This window comes from Mesoplodon bidens, assembly GCF_964165515.1.
Source record: "Mesoplodon bidens genome assembly, chromosome: 9".
In the NCBI taxonomy this organism is placed as follows: domain Eukaryota; kingdom Metazoa; phylum Chordata; class Mammalia; order Artiodactyla; family Ziphiidae; genus Mesoplodon; species Mesoplodon bidens.
Genome location: NC_138166.1, coordinates 88,346,168 through 88,373,195, shown reverse-complemented (window position 1 = coordinate 88,373,195; position 27,028 = coordinate 88,346,168). Strand labels below are relative to the sequence as shown.

Below are 27,028 nucleotides of genomic sequence, written 5' to 3'. Positions count from 1 at the left end.
ATTTCCTCCTTCATTCCTGAAGGACATTTTTACTGAATAGAGAATTCTAGATTGACAGGGTTTTTTCTCTTAACACTAGAAAATGTTGTTCCATTTCCGTGGTTTCTGGCAGTACTATAGTTTCTGAAGGGAAATATGCTATCACTTGATTTATTTTTTCCTTATAATTAAGATATTGTTTGTCTCTTGCTGCTTTGAGATATTTTTCTTTGTCTTTTTGACAAAGTTTGATTATGTGTCTTGTTGCAGATTTATTTGGGTTTTTCCTATCTGGGATTCATCATCTTCTTGAATTTGTAGGGTTTTGGCTTTTGCAAAATTGGGGCAATTTTCAGTACTAATTTTTTAGCCCCATACTCTTTTTTGTTCTTCTGGATCTCTAATGACATAAGCATTAGATCTTTTCATGTAGTCCTACATGTCCTTGGAGCTCATTTTATTTTTCAGTCTATTTTCTCTCTGTTCAGCCTGGGTAACTAAAACTGCTGTGTCTTCAAGTTCACTGATTTTTTTCTTCTGTCCTCTCCGTTTTACTGTTGAGTCCATCCAATAAGTTTTAAAATTTCAGTCATTGCATTTTCAGTTCTAAGAGTTCCATTTGTTTCTTCTGTATGTCTTCTATTTCTTTTCAAGACTTTGCTAAGATTGTCTCTCTTTTTCAGTTGTTTCAGTCATGTGCATAATTGCTTGTTGAAACATCTTCATCACAGCTGCTTTAAAATCCTTGTCAGATAATTCCAAGACCTGTTTCACCTCTGTGTTGGCATATGTTGATTGACTTTTCTCATTTAAGTTAAGGTTTTCCTGATTCTCGGTAAGTACTTGTTTATTATTATATCTTAGACATTTTGGACAGTATGAGACTCTGGATCTTATTTAAACCTTCTGTTTAGTTGACTTTCTCTGACACCATGCCAGTTGGGGAGAGAGCACTGAGTCATTACTGCCAGGTGGAGGTAGAAGTCTAAGTTCTCCACGTGGCTTCTCTTGACACTTAGGGTGGGAAAAGTGGGAATGATGCCGTATTAATGCTGAGCGGGTGTGGACGTCTAGGTCCTCACATGGCCTCCATTGACACTGCAAGGAGGTGGGTCAGTGGTGAAGGTGCTGGACCTCCACAAGACCTTCTCTGACACCACCTGGTGGGAAGGGGAAAAGGTGCGTCATTACTACCAGGTGAGGAATGGCAGCCTAGGTCCCTAAGTGGCCTTCCGTGATACTCTGAGAGGGGTTCCTATTAACACTGGGCGGTGGTAAACATCCTGGCTCTCCACAAAATGTCCCTGATACCATCACAGCAGGGAAGAGAAGGGGACCATCGTTACAGCTAGAAAAGTGTGGAAGCCTCTGCTAACAAGGGTGAGAAAAAGGATGGGGCCAGAATTTTATTCACAGCATTTAGCTGGAGTACAGCAGTCCTTGTCTAAAGGGTTTCTGTGTTGCTAGTCTGCTCCTTTCCTAGGCTTTTAGCTAGAAAGAGCAGGCTCTTTGTTGGAAATTTTGTTGTATCATTAGTGTTTTGGGGTTGTAGCTTCTCCAGCACCCAGTTTAGGACAACTAAGGCAAAAGGAAACCCAGGGAAATTACCATTATGTCATTATTCAGGTCCCAGGGTCCTCAGGTGGTCTGCCTTCTTCCTTCTAAATCTCAATCTTACCTTTGTTTTTTTCTTTTTTTTTTTTTGCGGTACGCGGGCCTCTCACTGTTGTGGCCTCTCCCATTGCGGAGCACAGGCTCCGGATGCGCAGGCCCAGCGGCCATGGCTCACGGGCCCAGCCGCTCCGCGGCATATGGGATCCTCCCAGACCGGGGCACGAACCCGTATCCCCTGCATCGGCAGGCGGACTCTCAACCACTGCGCCACCAGGGAGGCCCTTACCTTTGTTTTATATATAATATCTATGCTTTTAGCTGTGCTTAGTAGGAGAAATTTTTTTAAAAAGCATCTCTTCCATATTGTTTGAAATTGAAACTATTATTTTTATATCTTCCAGCGTGTCTAAAATATTTCATAATAACTTTTAAAAAGATTAGATGATGCTGGTGAATCCCTGGGGCACAGCGACCCACTGTCTGCACCCCTACTTTTCCAGAGAGCATTGCCTCCCTTCTCTGGCTCAGCCTTGTACTCTCCTTCGCATTCCCCCTCCCAGCCTCTCCCACCCACCCTAAGAAAAGAACTTTAACCAGCTCCTGTTGAGAACAGGGCTAGGTGGAAGATAGGAGTCAATAGCAAATCGTGTTACACCCAAATTTGAGTTACGGGAAAGGGGATTATCAAAGGAGGTTTTGATATTTCTTAAAAAGGAAAGCATTAGAGGATTTTGATATTTAAAATATTTAACAATTAGTGCCGTACTATGGGAAGGCTCTTGTTCCCAAGAATCACCATGCACAGAGGATTCAGAGGAAAGACCATTTACCCATCCAGAGGGGTGCATTTCAGTGTTTTAACAACCAGCATAGTCTTGCTCACACAAATCAGCCGAATACCAGCCTCGCCTATAACTGCTCAATTTTTCTTCTGCAGATGGCAGGAAGTGAAACCACAAAGACAATGAAAATTGCTTATAAACCTTTCATAATCAGAGTCAAAAAAGGGTGAAATAAAAGAAATACCTGGGCTTCCCTGGTGGTGCAGTGGTTGAGAGTCCGCCTGCCGATGCCAGGGACACGGGTTCGTGCCCCGGTCCGGGAAGATCCCACATGCAGTGGAGCGGCTGGGCCCATGAGCCATGGCCGCTGAGCCTGCGCGTCCGGAGCCTGTGCTCCACAACGGGAGAGGCCACAACAGTGAGAGGCCCGCGAACCACACACAAAAAAAGAAATACCTGATACTCTTTATTCCTTCATATTGCTAAAGGAAGTTGAGGTATCATGTTGGTCAGAAGTTAAATGGAACTCTATAATTTTTTCATAATGAGAAGAACAAAATATTTCAATCCTGTAAAGTATACACTAATGTTATAAATGGACACATTGAAATTTTAAGAGCACAATCTTCATTGGCTTTATCCCACAATCACTATGCATATAGCAAGGCAGAGATCTTGGGAGACTTTGCCATCTGATATTTCAGAGCAGGAAGCAGCTAGAAAATTCATTCATAGCTGTGGGAAAAACTGAAATTCCATTTATAAAAGCTAAGAATAACTTACATTTTTAAAAAGATAAACACTATTCAGAGAATCACAAAAGAAACTGAGAGAATTAAGGCATATAGAACATTCTTTTGTAGGTAGTTGGTTGAGTGAGGAATAGCCAGGATCCATGGCCAGGTGAGACAAAGGGACTGGACATGATCAGAGCAAGTTTTCCATGTTAAGATCAAACGTCAGATACGGGTCTACTTGCGGCCCTGAGGGATTGGAGGCAGGGTGGGTTTGGTGTTGGAACCTGGGCGACTGATGCCTGAGATCGTGTGTCTTCTGTGTTGGAGAGACCCTTTTTCACATGGAAATACCTGTTCATGTAGTGCTGTAAAACATTAAGCAAAAAAAGATACAGTATGTATAGTTAACCCCTTGGTACACTAAACAAAGAAAATAAACATTGCATGATGTCAGAACCAGAATAACTTTCAGAATTCATTCATAACAAACTGTAAGAAATAAATGACACCCAAATAAGAAAAATAAGGGATGAGGTTGAGAATATATCATGTGCGTGGCTGGACAAACCTTGGGCTGGGTAGCCTTGCCCAACGAACAGAAGGTTGCTACAGCAAGCAATTCCTATGCTACTCTTCTACCCTGCTCATTCATACCCTCTGTAATAATGCCCTGCACGATATTCCTTTTCAGTCATATGTGAGTAGACTTAGCACAGACACACACACACACCCTGAAGTCCTTCCTAGAGAAACCTCATCTAATGCCCTGTAAGATTGGCTTGTTCACCAAGGAGGAAGACACCAAGGATGAACCACAGAGCTAGGTTCCTCTGGGGACTGTGGAAGCAAGAGGAGTTTGGAAGGTAGAGACTGAAGGTGGAAGCATAGTGGCCACAGAGGAAGCCGAATTCTCAGTGGGGAGAAAGCAGTGTAGGAGGGATTGAGAGAGTGAGGCAGAGGATTCTACAGGAAGTGAGCAAAATGGCGTGACTTATAATAAAGATCGGGAAGACGCAGCTTATTAAACAAACCAATGCAATCCAAAATGTTAAAGGCAAAATGGACCTTTTTAAGGTATATTTAGAGCAAAAATGGCATACTCCTTGAGAAGATGATATCCCATTCACAGAGGACAAAAAAAGATAAAAGGGGCTTCCCTGGTGGTCCAGTGGTTACGACTCCACGCTTCCACTGCAGGGGGCGTGGGTTCAAACCCTGGTTGGGGAACTAAGATCCCCACATGCGGCGCGGTCAAAAAGAAAGAAAAAAGAAAAGGCTCCTCCTTATTTTCTACTTGTTTTTCATCACGGAGATATTTTTTTAAGCTGGAAAGGGTAACAAAAACATCTTAAGCAAATAAAGGCCCCAAAGAAGAAAGAAGACAGTAGAAGAGCAGGCCTCCCTTCCACATCAGTTCCCTTGTCCACACCCAGGTAAGCTACCTCCCAGGGTGCTGAAATAACTGACAGAAGTAATCTTAGAGTGTCTGGTCTTTGAGAATTCATTGCAATGAGAAAAGTACTGGAGGCAAATACTGCCATTTAAAACATGGAAATAAAGATCTACAAACCAGCACACCTGACTTTAAATCTCAGCAAATTCCAGTTTATTAAAGAAATGGTTTGTGCATTCAGAAAGGACTATAGTGAGTGATAAGTGTTGGAAGGGATTTGCAAAGAAAAATGATTTCAAATTAACTTAATTTCCCTTTTACTTAGGGAGGGGTCAACAATCTATAGCCCATAGGACAAATCTGGTCTGCAGCCCATTTTAGTAAATAAAGTTTAATGGAAACCAGCCCATATTGTCTATGGCTGCTCTCACACTGCAATGGTAGGGTTGAGTAGTTGCAAAAAAGTTTATGTTGTCCACAAAGCCAAAAGCATTTACTGTCTGGTTCTTTACAGAAAGCTTGCTGACCTCTGAGTTAGAAAATACGACTGATATAACGCAAGGCACGCATCGCAGTTTCTCGTGTGAATGCACTAGAGAGATGTGAGTAAGCGTCACAAAGCAGGTAGACTCTCCCTGGAAGTCAGTGTCCAGAGACTTGTCACAGGATGTTTCTCTTAGCCAAGTCCTGGGTCCCAACGCTGACAGCAACAATGACAAAGGCATAGGTGGCATGTTTGCTGGCTGAATAGAAATCTATAAAGTAGTAAATATGGAAGATGAATCAAGACCCCAAATGATCTAATCAAGTTGGAATGTGGGGCTGAAACCAAAAGGATAAAAAGCTGAAGATAAAAGTTGCATTTATGTAAAAAAAAAAAAATCAACAGCACATATACTGGATGATATAAACTTGGTTTGGCAGTTCGTATGAAAAAAAAAATATGAGGGCTTAACTGACCCAGAGCCAGTAGTGTGATATGATTTCTGAGAAAATCACCACAGAAAGATGTTGGCAAGATGGCAGGTTAGGAAGCTCCAGGCCTTTGTTCTCCCAGGGAAACATTAAAAGAAAAGCTAGAGACTAGCTAAAATAACTTTATAGGAGCTCTGGAAATCAGTCAATGATCTACAGCAACCAAGTGAACGCCCAACCATGAAAAAACCACATTAGCAAGGGTAAGAAATCTCATGAAGTTTTTACTCACCTTGGCCCTTCCCCCTCCCAAGGGGTTGAGGTACAGTTTGGGGGAAGAGAGGCCTGGCTCCCAGTTCCCTCCTGAGAGTCCATCTAGGGGCAGCCTGATTGGCCTCTGTGTCACCTAACTCATAGCCCAGATGGTTAGAAGTGGCACAGCTGGGATCTCAGGCTAGAGGAAGCCACAGGAAGCAATGGGCAGGGCTCCTGAAAAACCCTGAGGGGGCACAGACCTAAAAACGCCTGGGACAAGAGATTCTTACTTGAGGAACACCACAGAACAGCTAAGGCCCCAAGAAAAAGCAGGAGAAAGATGCTTAGGGAAATTAATACATTCATTTCAAAGCATCTGTGTATACTGGGGAACTGGAGAAAAGCACACACAGAGGTCAGGGAAAGGGCATGCCCGGAAAGGGACTGAAAAGACCTTGAGCCTTCACACTGGACTGATCCTGGGCTCAGAACATGCCCACCAATCAGTGACGGGCGTCCCCTGCACGGAGCCAGTCTACGTCCTGGGAGAGGTAGCTGCTTTTTCAAATGCCCAATTTTCAACACAAGATCACAATGCATATAAAGAAACAGGAAAACCTGGCCCATTCACATGAAATAAATCTCCAGAAACTATCCCAGCAGAAAACAACCACAATCTTTTATGTGTATAAAAATTTACAATCATAATACCTAGCAGATATCTAGCACTTTACTTCTTACTTACACCATACCCCACCTTGCTGGTCCTGTATTATTATATTATGTATTACATTATAATATATATATATTACAGTAATATAGGATATTACTATACTATTGTGGGACGGATATTATTCCTAAGGCTCAGACATTAATTGATTTTCCCAACACTGCACAGCCAGACAATAGTAGAAATGGAACCAAAACCCAGGTCTTCTGATTCCTAATGCAATGCTCTTTCCACAGCCCTGCCCCATGGGTAACAGCCCCCCTTTGCTCTGGCCAGACTATGTTTGGAATGTAGTTTTCAACTCTAAGTATCCCATTTATAAGGAAGGATACAGGCAGAGGAGAGAAAATGAGATGGGAAAGGTCTGGGAACACGACCTGTGGGAAGCCAGAACCATGATGAGCTTTGGGGACATGTCTGTTCCAGGGCCCCTGGGTTCCCTCAGGCTCTGAAGTGGCAGCTCACAGCCTTTAAAAGGGTTCCCAGAACACTTCACACATCCTGTGAGATGACATAGTATGTCTACTTGAGAATTGGGGATTATATCCTAGAACTTGAGTCTTGGGACTTGTAAAAAATTAATAAACAGAAACCTCCATGAAATGGAGCTGGGAGACCAGAAGGGGGAGCCTCTCACGCCCTGCGACCATAGCAGAGCCCCAAAGGAAGACGTCTCCTCTTTCCTGGCAAGGACTCAGTCAATGAAAAGCCATGGACTCTTGGTTTACTAAAGCTCTCCCAATTCCCCTTCCCTCTCTATAAGAAGCTTTCTCCTTCCTTTGCCCTGTGGGGCCTTGCATGTGGCTCACTGTGGTTGTAAGACCCCGAAGTGATCACTAATCAACCCATCTTGGCTGGAGAAACACCTGGCGGTCTGTTGATTTCAGGCCAACAGATTCTAATGTATTGCTTCTGTCCTCCCTTCTGAGGAAGATGCTGGAAAATGCCCTATCTCGGTCGGCTGTCCTGAATACAGCTACACCTGAAGAGGGAGCCCACCTCTGAAAGGGTTAGAAGGTGCCTGATTCAGGACCTTCCTTCTGGAGATGCCACCTACTGTGTCCTCTTGTCCCTGGCGACCTAACACGTCTGTACTCTCTTTCTGGCTCCCGTGGTCACCTGAGCAAGCAGGGGATCCTCAAGTCTTCTTCCGGTCTCAGGCAGACCACCCCACCCCCCACAGGCTACTAATGGTGGCTCTTCTTAGCCTCCAGGTCCTAGAGAAGTCCCCCCAGTTTATTCATTCCTCTATCAGTTGCTCACAGAGCCCCATAATGGGTTACTCTCTCCCTTTTCCATTTTCACCTCTAGCCCCTCAGTCTCCCCACACTGTTTAAGGTCTTTACTCAATGTTCTTTGTGAACATTGCCAGAGACAAAAATGCGATGGCCATGCTGTCTGTGCCAGGAGACATGCACAAGTCTGTTGGGGAGCAAGGTGTAAAAAGGAGGTGAAGAGGAGGGGCTGGCCTGATCCTTCAAACCCCAAACCATCAGGATTCTGCTAGACCCCCAGAGCAGGAGACTGGTCAGTGATATGAAAACTTCCCTGCGTTTCTTCGCCTTCACTGAATGCAGCCCAAGTTGCTAAAACCTCCTTTCGAGAGCACGTGCCCCTCATCCCAGAACACCCCTGCAGGCAGTGTGGCCAGATGGGCAGAGCAGCAGTCCACTCTAAGTAGCTAAGTAACCTTGGGCACATTCCTGATCTTTTTTAACTTTGTTTCTCATCTACTACCATGGGGGATAAATAACCCATCCTGCCTCAAAGGAGAGATTCTCACTTTAAACACTCATTTAATTTAAAAAAATCAGAAACAGAAAGACAGTGGGAAATAGATATAGTTATAATATTAATATTTATATGAGAACAATATGTAAATGACTCATACCTTTTAGGGCCTGATCCTCAATATCACCTATTGTTGATTCTGGGTGTGAATAAATTCTGTCTTCTGGAGGCCGAAAAGGCAAGTCTTTTGACCACGGACAAGACTCAAATAATGCAGAGTATTTCATGGAATCACTGGAATCCATGCCACTGAAAAATGAAAAATGAATATATCTTTGAGATGAAATACCATTGATGGCCATATGATCATTGGGTTATCTTTGTCAAATCATTCAGTAGTTTGCGAACATATCTCTGTTGAGCTAAAGTTTTCAATGATACATAGGTACCAAGACCTATTAGCAGCTGATATGTTAAGTACTATACATATTAGCATAAACTTCTCATCCATTATACAAAACATCACTGAATATCTTCTAAGAGCAAGGCATCCTGAGAGGTGCTGGAGTCTATAAAACAAGATGAGTCAGGCATTGATCCTAATTCCTAGGACTTCAGAATCAAGTGCAATTTATATAGGGCAGTCCTTGCTATTTCAAGGACAGAGAAAAATGAAAGCGTGTTGGGGGCCTGATCTGGACCACACATTGGGCATACCTAAGGCTAGTTTTTTGTCCTCCTTTTTAGGACAAGGTTGGGGTGTGACCTGGGTGCCTGAAGTCTCTGCATCTGGGCCAGTGGGCTTCCTACCAGTTGGCGGCTCTCCTTTGGGCTCCACCTGCTTCCTGGCTTCCTCTGGAGGAAGCAGCTCCACTGAGGCAAAGCTCATCCTGCAGAGGGAGCACTGTGAACAGCTGAGCTTTGTTCATGGCAAGATTAAACGTTATTTCTTGTATTCATTAATTAGCTTTTGTGAACTATTTACCTCTTTTCTTCATTTCTCTTTTGAGGATCTAAATGTTTTCCATATCAATTTGTGTGAATATATATGTTATAATATATTATATATTGAATTGAATATATTACATATTGAATTATATATTATAAATTGAATATATAACATATATGAATATTATATTCAATATATTATATATGTTAGATGTTACATATACTATATATCATATATAGTGTCCTATATAAGTTATTAATATATATTTTATATAGCTTCCTGTTTTCCTTTTTAATTTGTTTTGGACCTAGAGCAACTTAAAATGTTTATATAATCAAAATATATTCATCTTTTCTTCTGCGATTTTACTCATTTCTTTAAAAACATTTCATTAACACTTTAATCAGCCTACTAAATACATATAGTTAGAATTAAGTCATATAGAAGGGCTTAAAATAGAAAGTAACAGTGACCCCAATTTCATTCTCCTGAGAGCCAACCATTCTTAAATGTTTTTAGATATTCTGACAATAAACTTTTTATTTCTAAATAACATGTCACTGACTTTTATTGACTTGCCAGTTTTAAACATATATTTGATAGAGGTTTCTGCTATGATCAGAAAGGATTTAGCTAACTTAATAACCTCCCCCCATTTTTCTCCCCACAAACAGTTCTATCACTATTTTCAGTTCCTACATTGGTCAGATCTACATCTTCATGTATCATATTTAAAAATCCCCATTTCTTGTTCCATCAACAGCAGATGATATATACTCACTTGCCATCTCCACCTCCTAAACTTTGTCACTGGAAATTTTTACTGTCAAAATTGATTGTATTAAGTTTTTTTTTTAAAATTATTTATTTAATTCTTTATTTATTTTTGGCTGTGTTGGGTCTTCGTTTCTGTGCGAGGGCTTTCTCTAGTTGCAGCAAGCTGGTGCCACTCTTCATCGTGGTGTGCGGGCCTTTCACTGTCGCGGCCTCTCTTGTTGCGGAGCACAGGCTCCAGATGTGCAGGATAAGTAGTTGTGGCTCACGGGCCTAGTTGCTCCGCGGCATGTGGGATCTTCCCAGACCAGGGCTCGAACCCGTGTCCACTGCATTGGCAGGCAGACTCTCAACCACTGCACCACCAGGGAAGCCCTGTATTAAGTTTTGTATTCATAGTTATGTCTTTTCATAATTTAGCTAAAGGTTGATTTAAAATGTTGAAAATCAATAGATAATTGTTTACTGCAAAGCCTAGTAGTTGGCTATGATTATGCTTTCTTCTCTGTATCTCCAACGTAATGATTCCCATCTCAGCAAAGAAGTATGAGTCTAGAATCAATTTCAAGTTGACCTCCACTTGTTCACATTCCACATTTAACTTCAGTTCATACGTAGCAGTAGCAAAGGCTGATCCAAATTGGGTCTATGCAAGATAAAGCCTGTCATTTAAGTGAGGGTGTCCACATCTTACCAGGATGATGTTATGACTACCAGAGATGTAAAGGGTAGAAGCAAGTCTCAATGAGGTGTTCCCAGGAGCTCTATCACTGGAAACACAGTACAATTAGCTCTCTGGGCCTGTCCTTGACCCAGGATGAAATACAGTGGGTGGTGTAGGCATACTAAGGGGACACGTCCAATGTGTCTGAATGGCAAGCAGAGACTGCAGCTCTTGGGCGGTAGTTCATGGCTGGAATCCAGAACCAGTGCTCCTGGAAAGCTTCCATATTTCTGAGCATGGACATGGGCTGCTCGCTGGACCTAAGCTTCCTATCAACTACAGCCAGGGCTGGATGGCACCAACATTCCCAGGCAGGGATACTCCAGGCCCAGCTGCTCCACGGCACATGGGATCCTCCCGGACCGGGGCACGAACCCGTGTCCCCTGCATCGGCAGGTGGACTCTCAACCACTGCACCACCAGGGAAGCCCTGGAAGCCGTAACAAAGTACCGAGGACTGAATGGTTGAAAGTCATTGTCTCACAATTCTGGAGTCTAAAAGCCCAAGATCAATGTCAGCAGGGTTGGTTCCTTCTGAGGCTGCGAGGGAGAGTCTGTTCCAGGTCTCTCTACTAGCTTCTCGTGTTTTGCTGGCAATCTTTGATCATCCTTGGCTTCTGCATCACCCAAGCTCCCTTGTTGTGTGTGTGTGTCTATGTCCAAATTTCTCCTTTGTATATGGACACCAATCATATTGGATTAAAGGTTCACCCTTCCCAAGTCTGACCTCATCTTAACTAAATGCATCTGTAATGACCCTACTTCCAAATAAGGTCACACACTGAGGTCCTGGGATTAGGACTCCAATATGTACATTTGTGGGGAGTTGTATTATGTACACAATTCAACCCAAAACACATATGTTTTGGTCTCTTATTTTTGGAAAAGAATACCTCTTCATTTAAAACACACACCAAAAAAGGGATCACAGAGCAAGTTCTGCCTTTCAAACAATTACTCTTTTTTTTGTATCAAAGGAAGTATTAAGAGTAAATGAAAATGCTTTGAAAGTCAGGAGTCAAAAAGTGGCTGGGTTGAAAGGCACATGTGTTACCATGAGGGAAGGGTCAGACTTGAGCGAACGTCTGACCCACCCTTTTCACTGTGGGAACAGATGATAAATAAGCCCACTGCAGCCTAGTAGGCATTTTTAAATTTTTTTTTAAAATTCTGCTATGGACTGAATGTATGTGTCCCTACCCCGTCCTGCCCAAATTCATATATTGGAATCCTAACCCCCAATATGATGGTATAAGGAGGTGAGACCTTTGAGAGGTAATTAGGTCAGGAGGTGAAGCCATCATGAATGGGATTAGTGCCCTTATAAGAAAAGACTAAAGACACCTTGCTTCCTCTCTCTGTTTTCCACCATGTGGGGACACAGCAAGAAGCCAGCCATCTGCAAACCAGGAAGAGGACCCTCGTCAGAACCTGGCCACACTGGCCCCCTGATCTCAGACTTCTCAGCCTCCAGAAGTGTGAGAAAGAACTGTCTGCTGGTTAAGCCACTCAGCCTACAGTAATTTGTTATAACAGCCTAAACTAAGATATTCTTTCTCTCACTGTACTCCTATCAAGCTACCTAACTGTACTAAAAATCCAGAGTGTGAATAAATCCTCAGAGATCTACAATTTCAACACTGTCATTATAATTCGTTAACTAACTATAATCTAGAGTCTCTAGTATCCAGTGAGATGTGCAGACTTGGGTGGCCATTTAGTGGGGCCTGTTGTTTTTCATCATCAAATTTATGAAAGGAAACCCAAAGTGTTACAATAATACAAAAACTCAGAAATAAAGGAAAGCATTACTCCTTTTTTAAATTGACATTCTCATTATGACACATCACCCTCATAAAACATCTCTTTGCTGTGGCAGACTTTTTAAATGACATATTAATATTTTAAAGTTATATGAATACTTCAAAAATTATAAAATGCTCATTGTTGAAAATATCGGGAAGAACAAAGAAAATAAAAATCGGCCACAATCTCCCACCACTAGAAGATAATAACTGATACTATTTTGGTATATATCTTTTTAGTGTTTTTTTCTATACATACACATGAATATATTTAAACCTATATTATGCTGGATATACATGTGCACCTGACTTTTAACACACCATTTATATTATAAGCATTGATTTGTATTTAACTCTTCATAATTTATCTAAAATTTGTTTTAACATATAGAGTGATGTAAGAAACTTAATTGTACCTATAGGACCAATTTTTCCCATTTACTGAATATCAAATTCTCATGGATTTTTAATAATTTTTTAGGATAAAAAAATAAAACATATATATCCTGTGCAGACGATTTAGAAGTTACAGAAGAAAAGATAAAGAAAAAAATAAAAATAACTGATAAATCTAGAGGAAGAGTGCTTCCAGTCACTCTTGTCTATTTTGTTGCCATGTATTCAGAGAGACCAAACCCACAGACCCCTTCTAAAGAGTTCTTTACTTGATTCTCTGTCACTGCTCTGGCCACAGATGATTGGATAAAGGATGGTTGCTTGACCTAAGGGCAACAAATCTATAGACCAGCCTGTTACCTATGAGGGCTCTGGCTAGAGATTCTACTCAAGGGTGGCACCCGTAGCAGATAGTGATTGACTCAACCAGCCAGATCTTTGCTTGGGAAGTGTGGGTTCAAGACCTACAGAGACATAGTCAATGGTAGTGGCAGAAACAGCTGAAGTAGAAATGGAATGTAATAGAATACCCACAAAAGCCAAGCACTAAAATCAGTGGTGAAGGGTCTGATCTGGTCTATAAGGGGTTTAAATATCAAAAAGGGAGTTATTGAAAAGCTATTTGGTAGTTTATAGATTTAATGGAAAACTAGAGAACCAGGTTTTTAAACCTGGCAAGAGCAAAGGTAAGCTAGGTGCCAAGAACACAGCCAAGTTGCAATACAGGAAGAGACTGGTAGACACCATTGCTTGCGCTCCACAATGGATTCTTGATTCTTCCACCACTGATGACTTGAATGATCTCTAACTGCCCCTGCATCAGTGTGTCACTCCCTCAAGTTTCAAAGTCCCAAAGAGAAGCTTCTTAGGTTCCAGTGAACCTAGGTTATAAGCCTGTGCCCTCCCTAGAGGGCCAGGATCTATTCTATTCAAATTCCATAGTGGGAGTTGGGGCCCTGCTTCCCAGCTTTAGGAATTCCCTGAAGTCTAAGGATGAGTGCCATCATTTTAACTAACCAGCAGAAAATAAATTATTCTATCCAATAAAACTCAACTCACCTCTTTTCAGAAGGTCCAAAGGGAGTTTTAAAGTAATCTCCATAAAGCTCAAAATTTTTCTTTAGTTCTAAAGTTGTAAAATAACGTAGACTGTTCATGATGGGTGCTGGTACTAGACCCCTGAAATTGGAAATTTAAAAAAAATCCACAGAATTTTGTAATAATACCAAGCATACACACATGTAATACCTAAATACTGACCTTTACACGTCCCAAGTAAATGCATATGCCAATAAAACCTATTTGGAATAATGTAATATATACACTCATAAGCATTCACTTCAGAGCTTGCCTTAAACACTGGCATTATTACATTCTGATTTGTAGATTAAGCAAATTTGTATTTTTCTGAATATTCCTTATCAATTAAGACATTAATATAGGCAGATTTTCTTCCTAGTGATTAGTACATATTCAATTGTAAACGCTCATTCATTTGTTATGTGAAGTCCAGCAATATATCAACTGCTATAAAAACTGAAATAGATATTTTCCAGTTTTGTTTATAATCTAATGCTTTGAAATAATACCAGAATAAAATATTTTAAAAATTCTAATATTGTACTTTCAACTGAACTCTAGCATAAAATATCTATTTTTCATCTATACTAGCCTGTTTCCCCAGAGTGACTTGAAAAGAATCATTAACTATTTTTAGTGAATATATCCTACTGCTATTCACTCTAGCCTTGCTAAGTAGAGTTGCTATGTGCAAAGTAGCCCGACTGCATATAAATGCATGAAAATTCAAAGCATCCTTCTGCCCTAGTATAACCCATTTGGAGCTCAGATTTAAAACAGCTTAGTGTCCACAGTGCTTCAATAGGCATGGCCGCTCTGCTGGTGAGAAGTCACACAGGCCCCAGCTTTAGCTGCTCTGGGGGACAGTGCCCATCTCCTGGCTACCACCCTCCCATCCCCCCAGTAGAACTTTGTATATTCCACACAGCCTGCCTTTTGAATCAGACTATCCAAAGATAGCTTGCCAATGTGGAGAAAATTAACCCCACTTTTTTTGCTATATAGCAGACAAAGACAAAATTTATATTGGTTAAAGATTTTTAACAGATAGCTTAATATTGCAGACAATAAAGAGAAGTGAAATTGAAAAACATTTTTAAATGGCTTTTTTATTCTGCTTCCTCAACTCACCGCATTTTAAAAATCTCTTTAAAACACTATAATTAAGGTCTTGTCAGTGCTCTTAGTGGCTTTCTGAAAACAGGGATTTCACTTTATTACTCAAATTTTCTAAAAGGTCACACAGAAAAGAGAATTCAGAATACTGAAGCCTATAACATTCATGAGAAAATAAAACACAAACGTTTCATAAACATTGTGGTTATTCATTTTGAGTGAATCTTAAAGTCTAAATGTGCCTCTTCACATGTAATAATTAATAGTACAATAATTATTATAGCCACTAATATCTATGAAGCCTCTACTATGCATCAGGGACTAAGTGAAACATTGTATATTAAGGACTAAGAATTCATGGCTTAATAAAGATAAATGGTCCCCATCCTGATGGAATTTACAGTTTAATATGGAAAGGAGACATTAAACAAATGATCTCACAAATCATTAACTACTATTTTTTGAGATTCATGAAGGACAAGTATAGGATATTCAACAGGATATAATTAACCTTCCATCATCAAAGCCTTGGCAAAGGCTGATACTTATACTCAAACACTACCAGAAATATCATTCTTTGCAGTCTTCGAAGACTACAAAAAATCATCAGTTTCTAGGAGCTGTGAGTATATTGTGCCTTTAAAAATATATATAAATGAAAGGGAAATACAACTTCTAGTACTAGGTTTACTATTGAACCACTGGGTCCATTTTAGTACAAAGGTCCCTGTTTGTGTTGATGATTTAAGATTCATTTGGTATATCTGGATACTAAAAAATCAATTTAAAGATGCCCAGGTGTAAATAAATGTGATAAATCAATACCTTTGAAATAGGAATGTGTGATGAGGAGGTGTCTTTCCCATTAGGGCCTGCCGGGCTGTCTCATACTGTCTCGCCATAGACTCTCTTTCCTAGGCAAGAAATATAATTTAAAATTATATTGATGTTAAAAATATGTCAGATGATTAAAATAGCTATAATCATTGTCTTCTTGCTAGAGACTGACAAATGTGTGGAAAGAAAAAGGGAAAAAACATAGGCCTAAAAAACAATATTTGTTCAGTGGAAAGAAAGAAAACTTTATAAATAAAATAGAAATATTTTTATGAAGACTACAATTTAATATGTAAACTTTTATCTGACATCTAAATAATAATGAGGCAATTTTTTATTAAGATATCATGTTTATATATATATTTTTATCTTTCTAATGAGATTATCCCTCAAGGATACAGACTATTATTGTCTTTTTAGTTTTACCAGATCTTAGCACACCTAGCAACTAACTGATTGAATATATCCAACTATGTTAAGTATGATCCTGAAATAGGACAGATTGGGAGGTCTTCCTCCCGTGTTTCACCAACACCCCATCACCATCACTAAATACTTGGCGAGCATTTGATTATGGGGATACAAAGATACAAAAAACATAGTCTTGGGACTTCCCTGGTGGTCCAGTGGTACAGAATCCGCCTTCCAATGCAGGGGATACGGGTTCGATCCCTGGCCAGGGAACTAAGATCCCACATGCTGCAGGGCAACTAAGCCTGCGGGCCATGGCTAGAGAGCCCTCATACCACAAATACTGAGCCTGTGCGCCTCAACAAGAGAGCCCACGTGCCACAACTACAGAGCCCACATGCTCTGGAGCCCACACGCCACAACTAGAGAGAGAAAACCCACATGCCACAACTAGAGAGACACCTGTGCACCACAACAAAAAATCCTGCATGCTGCAACTAAGACCTGATGCAGCCAAAAAAAAAAAAAAAAAAGAAAAAGAAAAAGAAAAAAGAAAGAAAAGAAAAGAAAAAAACATAGTCTCTGCATTCAAAAGGTTTATAATCTGGTGTCAAAAGGCAACTGAATAGAGGAAAAAACCAAAGATAGCACATGCTGTTTTATAACTATACATGCTGTTGAGAAATTCTAGGTCAAGCTTTTGAAATTGTTCCTTAAACACATGACACGAGAGCTAACATGCAGACTCATTGAACACAGTCTCTCAGGTGGATATTTGATTGCCAAGACCACTTTACTGTTCCCCTGACCATTATCTCTGTGGTTCTGTGTAAGCATAATGAGGAGAAAATGTCTGCTGGGTAGGAGGGAGGGGATTTATAATGGGATAAGAAAGGAAGAAACAAACTCTACTTACATTTTACCACTTAAAAACTGTATTTTAAATAGCTCCATAAATACATCTAAATTGTCTCATATTACTATAAATGTACTATGTGTCAACTAAATCCACTGTCTTATTCTCATGTTGATTTGTTATTATTTTTCCCCCAAATCACTCTATACTAGTATATACATTTTCTATTGTGATTTTACTTTATACCATCCTTTTTTTTTTCCTATATTGATCCTTGATCTATATTATATCATGACTGGGAAGATGACAGTGGTAGTGGAAGCACAGTTTTTGGACCTTCCAGAATTTCCACATAAAAACAGATATAGCAACTAAATAGCAAAATGAAAACATATCAAACATTTACAAGAAAACTAGGTGACAAGCTCCCCTCAAACCCCCCAATACAGGTGACAATAACCACAACACCTGCATGTTATCAGTGTCTATGTAAGAGGAAGCCAAAGAAAGAAACAGGGTGACTAAAAGACCTGAGAACAGGAGAGCCCCAAGATAGCTAAGAAGTATTCACTAGGAAGCATAGCAGGACAATTTGGAAAACACGGCTGAAACATAGGAGGGGTTGTTTCCATTGTAATAGTAGGTAAGAATAAGGGGTCCACAGTAAGTTCTGCAGGAGCTGGATCAACTGTGAATTCTTGAAACTAATCCACTAGGGCTCCCTTCTAAGAAAGGGTTTTACACGAAAAAAAAAGGCTGATGGGGGTGGAATAAAAATTAATTGGGAAAGAGCAAACAGAGACATAGGAAAGAGGAAATCTAGACCAAAGCGGGAGAGTGGAACAGAGCCAGGAAATCTCAGAAGGGAAACTGCCATATACCTTACTATTTGAAAAAAACACCTTCCTTCTAAATGTTTGAGAAAATGAATTTCACATAAAAATGAGAAATTTTCCAGTCAAATCCAATGCAAAGTTATTAATAAGAAATAAGAGGAAAAGGAGAATCACATCTCTGTACACAATGAAGGGGAAACAGATAAAATCTGTAATCTACTATTTCAAAATAAACTAAAAGACATTAAGAAAATGACACAAAACATTAAGGAACAAATAAATTACAATTTTACAAACTCACAAATGAGGTGCTGGAACTCAGGAAAGAATTAGAATATACGGGAAAAAGTTGCTTAGGAAACGAAAACTAAACTAGAAGAAATACAGGAGTGAATAAACACAACAAATAATGACTTAAGAGAAATAGAAAATGAAGGAAAAATTTTAACCTCAAAAAGAAATGAAGAAAGAGGTAAAAAGATTCAAGAGAAAATGACAAATATTTAAGATAGACAAAGAAGATCCAACATATCAACAATAAGAGATCTTGATAAAGTAAACCAAAACAAAGAAACAGGATAGATACTAAAAACTACAATTCAAGTGTAAAGTGTAACAGACTGTTATCAACAGGCAAGAATGCAGGAAATATTTTTCCCACAGCCCTTTCTGTATCTAGTAGAGAATAAGTTCAGGCAATAAAACAACTAGAGAGACACTGACCTGAGGTCTAATGATGAGTATTAAGTATGAAGGTATTTGATAACTAAGACAAAATGAGAGTTAAAAGGGAGAGAGGATATGAGGGCACACTCTGATAGTATAGCTATAACATAATCACAAACAATGGTGGGAGGAACATTTGTAAAGAAACTTTTTGATAAACTGTTTTCAGTTTTTATAATGGGTGCTGGTAGTATTTAGTGTTGTTATTCTGAGACTTTTCTGTGTGTAATGTGGTTAAAACAAACGCGAAATTTAGTAAGATATTATAATTCTATCACCGCCTCTATCTTTGAGAAGCAGGACTCTCAGTGTGGAGAAAAGAAAAAATATGTAACAGAGAAGGAGTTAAGTAAAAATCCTGAAGTCTTGAATCCAAATTGGAAATATTAACTTGAACTCATGAAATATTTTATCTATCCACAGAATAGGCCTAGAAACAATGGCCACCCCAAGAGCAATGAGCATTCCTAGCAACCATGATGTGTTCTTTCTTGTACAACTATCTCTCACGTGAAGAAACCAAGACTTCTTGGACAAAAGACTGATTCCAGGTCTAGGACAGGTAATGAACAAAAGAGCATAGAGTATCTTGTCATACCGACCAGCAAGATGGGTCATGTTAAAAGGACACAGGTGTCAACCTGCAGAAGCTCTAGCTGGCCAAAGGTAGAATAGTTTGAGTTTCGATAAGGATACAAAATGCAGTGGGTGGATAGCCTTCAATATGCACAAATCAAAATCACAATGATTACAAATGATATTTAAAAATTAGTTGGTCACCTTCAGAGAGTAACAGGAAACCAATTCATTATCTTGAAAAAGGCACTTGGACTGCTGATCCTACATGAACTGTACCACCTGGTAACTAGGTGGCAGATAAGAGAAGTATCTCTTTATAGTGTTATTCCAGATAATAAATATAGTGTTGAACACCATGCCTTGAAAAATGTACTGAGGAGAAGAAAGCACTTTTCTTTTGGAGTCGAAATAGACACTTCTAAGCTGTGTTATCTCTGACAAGCTCCCTGAGCTGACCCGCCTCACAGTAGTGAAAGAAAATAGTGCTTAGTAGATGTAGGGCCCAGTATTTTGTCATTACAGGTCCACTTTCTCACTGGCCTTCGTACCTTTGGGTGCTTTTTGATTGCACTGGCCTTATCTGCCACACACAGATATTCACTAAATTGGCTTTGAATGAATTGGTCATTCAGCAATTTGTTTTCTAGAAAATTGGCTTTCAGTAACTTAGCCTGCCTCAGGAGTAAGGCTGTCCCCTAAGGAGATCAGAGGAGCTGGTTGGAGAAACAGATACAATTGAAGTTCTGAATATCAAGCTTCTCCTACAAGGCAAAGATCTACTCACAATAATTCCACAGCAAAAAAATCTTCACACAAACACACACATAAATAGACGCTCACCCAACCAGTTATGACATGTGGCTATGTGACTACCCAGGAAGAGGGCTGGTTTTCAGAAGACACATCCAAAACCAGCTCTGTTATTTTGTAATCACAGCTTGGCACGCACGTGGTGACAAACCACACACAAGGAAAAAGTAGAATATTAGAATAGAGGGGGTAAACTGAAAGACCTCACATACGCAGTAAGTTTAAGGTAGGTTTCAGGAAGAATGCAGTGTTCAACATAAGTGGAAAGGGTGCTTTTGAAAGAAACAGGACCAAAGAAGCATTGACAATGGGAATTCCTATTTAGTCCATCACGGTCAAATGGCTCTCTTGATAGTTTCTACAGGTAAATATGAACACATTAAATCTACAGTTAAGACCCCAAAAAAGCACAAACATATCTATCTTTTTTTTTGGAAGATTTATGATATAGGTTTTTGACACAGATAGTTGCAATTACTTTCCTCAATCCACCACAGAGTTCCAAAAATACATAGGGATTTATGTTGGGAAAGTAAATGAATAACAACATCTCCTAAGGGTTGCAATAAGGGGTACATGAGATAATTTACACAAAATCCCTTTCCAAACTGTAAGTGACGTATAAAGGCTATTTATGGCCTCCAATATAATCATAATATCTCATTAAAGCTTCTGTGGTGATGATCTTAAAAAGGTTTTGCTCATTTTGCAGCATTATAATGGCTAGGCAAGAGGTTAATAACTTACAAAATATCTTAAAATTTGATAAATACTTAAAATTTCAAAATAGCATTGAATTCATAATCTTTACAAGAAAACGAGGTACTAAAAATAATCTTAGGCAAGTTCACCCCATATATATGACAGTGGCAATTAAGTACTACCTTTGCTCTAATTTTTGAGGGGTGAATCTGTTGGTTCTTGGGGGATTTGATTTGCTTTTCTATGAAACTACTCTGTTACATTATACCTCCACCAGTACTGGCAGGCAAAATTACCAGAACCTCAGACTGCAAGGGGTTTGAGCGCTGTTGCCGTCATGGATGAGAAACTGTCCACCCTCTAACACAGGACACAGTAGATTTCTACACTAGGCTCTAGATGCTCTGGATTATGGGGGCTGAACAGTTTCTCAGGGAGGTGACTACAGGTAAGGAGTGGCACGGGACATGTCAAAATTTCATGAGAATTTTTGACAACACGTGGTCCACATACCTGCTCCCCTCCAGCCACCAAGGTGTCCCCTCTACTCTCGCATTGCCTTTTTATCATACCCTCCGCTCTCCAGTTCCCCCATACTGTTCATTAGTTTTATATTGAGATGTCGGAGATGAATTACAGCTGAGAACCCACTGTGTGCGTGTTGTGTGTTTTTCATCTGTTCCTCTGTTCTTGCTCCTGGGTACCTGAGTGCCCTTGACCAGAGAAAAGCTATCTTTAGGGACTTCCCTGGCAGTCCAGTGGTTAAGACTTCACCTTCCAATGCAGGGGGTGTGGGTTCAATCCCTGGTTCGGGAGCTAACATCCCACTTGCCTCGCAACCAAAAAAACCAAAACATAAAACAGAAGCAATATTGTAACAAATTCAATACTTTAAAAAAAATGGTCCACATAAAAAAAATCTTAAAAAAAAAAAAGAAAAGCTACCTTTAATTAGGCCTGAAAATTTTCTAACAGGTAATATTCAGATTTGTCATATTTAAATAAATCATGGATACCCACTAACAGGCGGAGGGTGTGACTCAGCGGTGTGTTTCTCATCAGTGTGTGTGATGTTGTGCGACAGGACAGTCTAACTGGGACATGAGCTGGCTCTGGTTGTCAAGACACAGACTTACCATTAAAGAATAAAGTGGCCAAGGATGTGTGCTCTGGAGTTTTTACAGTCTGGATATGCCATGTCCTGGGAGATTAAAAGAGGACCTTATATTTGAAAGTCTAAGCTCCAAGAAGCATAAAGCTGTACAGGACAGCAGGTGCAGAGAGAAAGTGGTAGACTGACTTGAAAAGAGCTGGGTTTCCCAGGAATGCAAGGACAGAGGCTGACAGGCTCCTCATGTCAAGTGCACTCCCAGGGTGTGGCGAGATCTTGGGGGTCGGCACTGGGTGAACATACGAGCAGGAGAGGATCTGGAGAATACCAGAGCCCCTGGCTCAGAATGGAACTCAGGGTTTCAGACAAGGAACATCTCCATGGTACCCATGATAGTCTGGAGACCAGAGGCCCTTCCCTAAGTTTCTAGGATGACATAAACCTCAGGATGCTTGAACTTAATCCAAAGAATGGGAGTGATCCCCACTCCTAATGACTGATATCTGATTTCCCACAGATCCTGGTAGGTGGGAACAATTCCAGATTTAATTTATTTTGGATAAATAAATAGGGCATTTCCTGTACTCCAGTATCATGATACAAATTTATATTTTTAGATGTTTAGAGTGCACCCATCCCCTGCTGCTTCTAAGAAGCCAGAATCTGTATCAAGTGGCCCTGCCTTTTGCCCTGCCACAGGTGACAGGACAAGCAGTTTAATTTGATCTGTGTGGTATGGCTAAGAAGTCCAGCTGTGCCAATTAGACTGCTTTGCTTTCCACAATATGAATTAAAGAGACAGAGAGAAGTGGCCAGGAATTGTGGGCATAGAGCCACAGGCAGAGAGCCATGGTGAGTCAGGGCTGGCACGTGTACAAATGACTTCAAATTATGTGGGAGGGAAGCTGAGTGAGTGGAGGAGGCCAGCCAGGAGAGAGAGGACAACGGAGCACGGGAAAAATAGAAGCAGAGATGAGAGGAACTTGATGCCTTTGGGATGCACTTTCCAATCCTATTTCTGGTTCCTATGAGATCTGTACTTCATCCCTGCTCACGATGCACTGTGAATCCACTCATCATATTTTTTTTAATAACGGAACTACCTCATACTTAAGCTGACTTTAACGGGTATCTGTTCCTTGTACTTCAAACATCCCATTCTTGTGACTTAATCAGAGCAGAATGTATAGCTATGCCCATGTACACCACGGCCCTAGACTTTTCATCTGAAGTAACCAGTCTGATTCTCGTGACCACGGCCTATGGTTCTGACTTCAGAAGACAATGTGATTATTTGCTTAGAACAGGCAAGGCTTAGGGAAACACGACCAAGGAGTTGACAACCAAATCGGAAGTTCTGTCACTTCTGAGGCAATGGCAACGATTTAGGTCTCTGTGTTCCCAGACCATCACAGAAAAAACATTACAAACAGAAAAGAGCATGACCTAATATGAAGGTAGGCCAACTTCCGCATATCCTGACTTCTCTGAGTTCTCAAAGAACAGGATCCAAAATAAGTCACAGGATGGGTCTAAGTACTGCAAGGTTATAAGCCATGGACTCTTTGAGTGGATTCACTTTGAAGGCTCAGCATAAGAATACTCAAGATTATATCCCAACAGTGAAGCAAGTTTTCCCTTGAAATACATATTCTACAGTATCAATTCTATGTAGATCTTTTCTATGCTTGTTAAATAGGAGAACTGAGCGTCAGAACTTCCACTAGGAGCCTGGGGGAAAGGTACTCAAAAAAACCTACACTGTATATTCTGTTTTTAGAACCCATGCCTATTCTTAGAGGTGTAGAAAGAGGGGGAAAAAACTTGTCTTCAGCTGACACCAGTCAGAGGACAGATTTGGTGGAACTTATTAGTCTTGAAATATCCAATGCCCTTTTTGTCTGACTTTTGTAATGCTCAGTTACAGCTTCCCTCACCCCTTTATCCCTTCTTACCGTTGGCATGTTTTTGCCTGAAAGTTTGGCCCATAATTTCACAAAGTAGTTTCTGTCTGAAAAATCCAGGGACTCAAATTCACTTGAAGCTGTAAACTTCTCAGAAGTCTTTTCAGGTTTCAGCTGAGGTTTCTTAATATCTGCTAGGGAAAAAAGTAAAGTTTAAAATAAAAGGCATAAAATTGGATAAAGCAACTTTCTGAAGTAAGAGAATGTTTTATATCTGAATTTGCCCAAACACAACAAAGTGTACACTTAAAGTCTGTGCATTTCAACTTGAAAGTAAGATAACTAAAACTTTATGTCTCAGAACACAATAACAATAATAATTATTATTGAAAATTATAAAGTCAGCCTGCAGCACCTAGTAGACATGTCCTGGGAGTACCCTTAGTGTTCAAATAATACAGACTTATGAATGGAATTAAAGGAAGTAAAACTTAACAAAAACAATGGCTTTCAGATACTTAAGTGAAAAGTCCCCTTTATAATTACTTTCCATTTGACAAAATTGTCCTAAAAGGCTAAAATCATCATCATCATCATCATCATGATGCAACACTAAGAAAAAACTTTTTAAAAGAATGGAGTGGATGATGAGGTAAGTATTTAACAAAATTTACAAATGTCCAGAGACCTAGAATATAAAGAATCTAAATTTCTATCACTGCTCACGTATAGCGGGCCCAGGTGTACATACATTTGGATTTATTAGGAACATCAACACTTTCAGTATTGCTATAAAAATGCCAAAATAAATAATCTCCACATCTACGCTAGCCAATATGGCTGACTGAGCAGATGTGGGAAGCTATCCCCACCCAAGACAAAATAAACAGTGGATAATATATAACAGAAATTTGTTTTTATCACATAGCAAAACTGAAACCAAGCAAGAAAAATTTCCAGGTGCTGGAAGTGAAGTGAAGATTCCAAGTCAGAGGAGTGGAAATTGATGCCAAGAGGTCAGAGAGTGCCTCAGGGGCTGAGGTTTCTGGACTGAGAGGCAAGGCCAGTCCCTGTGTGCTTAATGTACGAGACCTGGCTCTCTATTAGGCGAGATGTTGGGAAGGGAGAGTCTGGAAATCTCAGCCCACAGACCTCAGGACTTAGCCTGGGCACAGTCTCACCTGGACTGAGGGTGGAGACACCCGTGGGAAATCAGACCTCTACTCCTGGGCTGTGTGCTGGTATGGAATCTGAAATTGAACTCCTACCAAATTGTGTGGCAATCCCCAGCTGATAAAAAGAAGGTACAGAGCTTCCCTGGTGGCGCAGTGGTTGAGAGTCTGCCTGCTAATGCAGGGAACACGGGTTCGTGCCCCAGTCTGGGAAGATCCCACATGCCGTGGAGCAGCTGGGCCCGTGAGCCATGGCCGCTGAGCCTGCGCGTCTGGAGCCTGTGCTCTGCAACGGGAGAGGCCACAACAGTGAGAGGCCCGCGTACCGCAAAAAAAAAAAAAAAGGTACAAGCCGGACTTCCCTGGTGGTCCAGTGGGTAAGAATCCACCTGCCCTTGCAGGGGACACGGGTTCAATCCCTGGTTTGGGAAGATCCCAAATGCTGCAGAGCAACTAAGCCCATGCACCACAACTACTGAAGCCCACATGCTCTAGAGCCTGCGTGCCACAACTACTGAGCCCACGCACCGCGACTACTGAAGCCTACACACTCTAGAGTCTGCGCACCACAATTACTGAACCCATATATTGCAACTACTGAGGCCCGCATGCTCTAGGGCCCGTGTGCTGCAACTACCAAAGCCCGCACACCTAGAGCCTGTGCTCTGCAACAAGAGAAGCCACCGCAGTGAGAAGCCTGTGCACCTCAACGAAGAGTAGCCCCCACTTGCCGTAACTAGAGAAAGCCTTCATGCAGCAACGAAGACCCAGCACAGCCATAAACAAAAAACAACAACAACAACAAAAAAGTAGGTAAAAGATACTGCAGACAAGTAAAAGTATTGAACCATGGTAGGGAAGCCTAAAGCTCCACAACCCAGCACCAGTCTTGAGAGAGGGGGAGAGACTCAGAAGATGCAACAAATGGGCGAATCCACAGCCAAGGAATTCCAGGTGATAGAGTATTCTGGAAAGGAACATTGAAGTAATTATGTTCATAACAATCACAGAGGTAATAGGACATGTTTATTATGTGGAAACATACTCTGCTAAATCTTCATAATGGAAAAGCCATTCAACCCGTATCGGTTGAGCACCTACTATGTGCCAGACAGCACTCTGGGTGTTGGGACAGAGCAGTAAATAAAATGTCCTTGACCTGTGGGACTTGCATTCTAATGTTGGAGACAGACAATAACACCAGATAATGTCAGGTAGTAGTGATAAGTGCAATCAAGGACCAGGCAGGCAGATAAGGAGAGAGTGAGAGACAGCATGATGGCCAAAGGAAGTCCTCCCTAAGATGGTGACGTCTGCACAGTGATCTAAAGTCATAAAGAAGGAAGGCATTCAAATATCTGGGGCAAAAGCATATCAGGCAGAGAGAGTGGCTTTGTATAAAGACCCAGAAGCATGCTTAACACAACTGAATTACAGTAAAGAATTCAGCATGGCTGAAACAAGGCAAACAAACAAACTAACAACCAAAAAAAGAGATGGAAGGGCTGAATCTTATGCTCATTAAAAAACAAACAAACAAACAAAACCAAAACACTTGTCCTCTTGATGGGACTCTAAGAACAGAGCATTGTGAAAAAGACCAGATGAATTTGAAAAAAAAGATGAAATGTAAAGAAACAGAAGCTATATTTATATAATTTCCATAGAAATGACCCTCTCTATGTATAAAAGCTTATTTAAAATATAGTATATACTTGTGTCAGGGTTCCTTCTCCCAGCTTTCTCAGATGTAAGCCAATTGTACTATGATGTAAACAAAGCAAGTTCTATCTGATGATACAACGCAGCTGTAATTCAACAGTTTAATGTCTTAATGGTTTCTCAACAACAAAACAATCTGGGTAAAAATAATGTGTTTAGATTACTATTAAACTACATTGTAATGCTACCACTTTAGGGACTCGGACTCCTATAATAAAGAGTTTCATACAGTTCTTAATATAGTTTCAAATGTCTTAATACATTAATGAACAAGAGATCTTACTTCCCAATTAAAAAAAACAACCCAGTTACCAGTGTTATAATACCCTGCAACCAAGTTTCTTAAAGTAATCTTATTCAAATTATCTAAAAGTCAACCTTG

The 27,028-nt window shown here is 40.4% G+C and overlaps 1 protein-coding gene across 3 annotated transcripts in view; it reads right to left on the bottom strand.

Moving 5' to 3' along the window:
- Window positions 1-2,582: 2,582 nt before the first annotated feature.
- Window positions 2,583-27,028, bottom strand: part of LRGUK (leucine rich repeats and guanylate kinase domain containing) — a 119,741-nt gene continuing 95,295 nt past the window's right edge. For 2 of the 3 annotated variants that reach the window (XM_081244857.1, XM_081244859.1), the window contains 5 exons: window positions 23,804-23,946; window positions 15,806-15,894; window positions 13,844-13,963; window positions 8,297-8,445; window positions 2,583-3,477 (listed from right to left, as the gene is read on the bottom strand). In XM_081244857.1, coding sequence (XP_081100983.1) covers window positions 3,347-3,477; window positions 8,297-8,445; window positions 13,844-13,963; window positions 15,806-15,894; window positions 23,804-23,946 — 632 coding nt within the window. In that variant the 3' untranslated portion in view covers window positions 2,583-3,346. The remainder of the gene's footprint in view (window positions 3,478-8,296; window positions 8,446-13,843; window positions 13,964-15,805; window positions 15,895-23,803; window positions 23,947-27,028) is intronic. The other variant, XM_081244858.1, reaches the window with a different exon arrangement.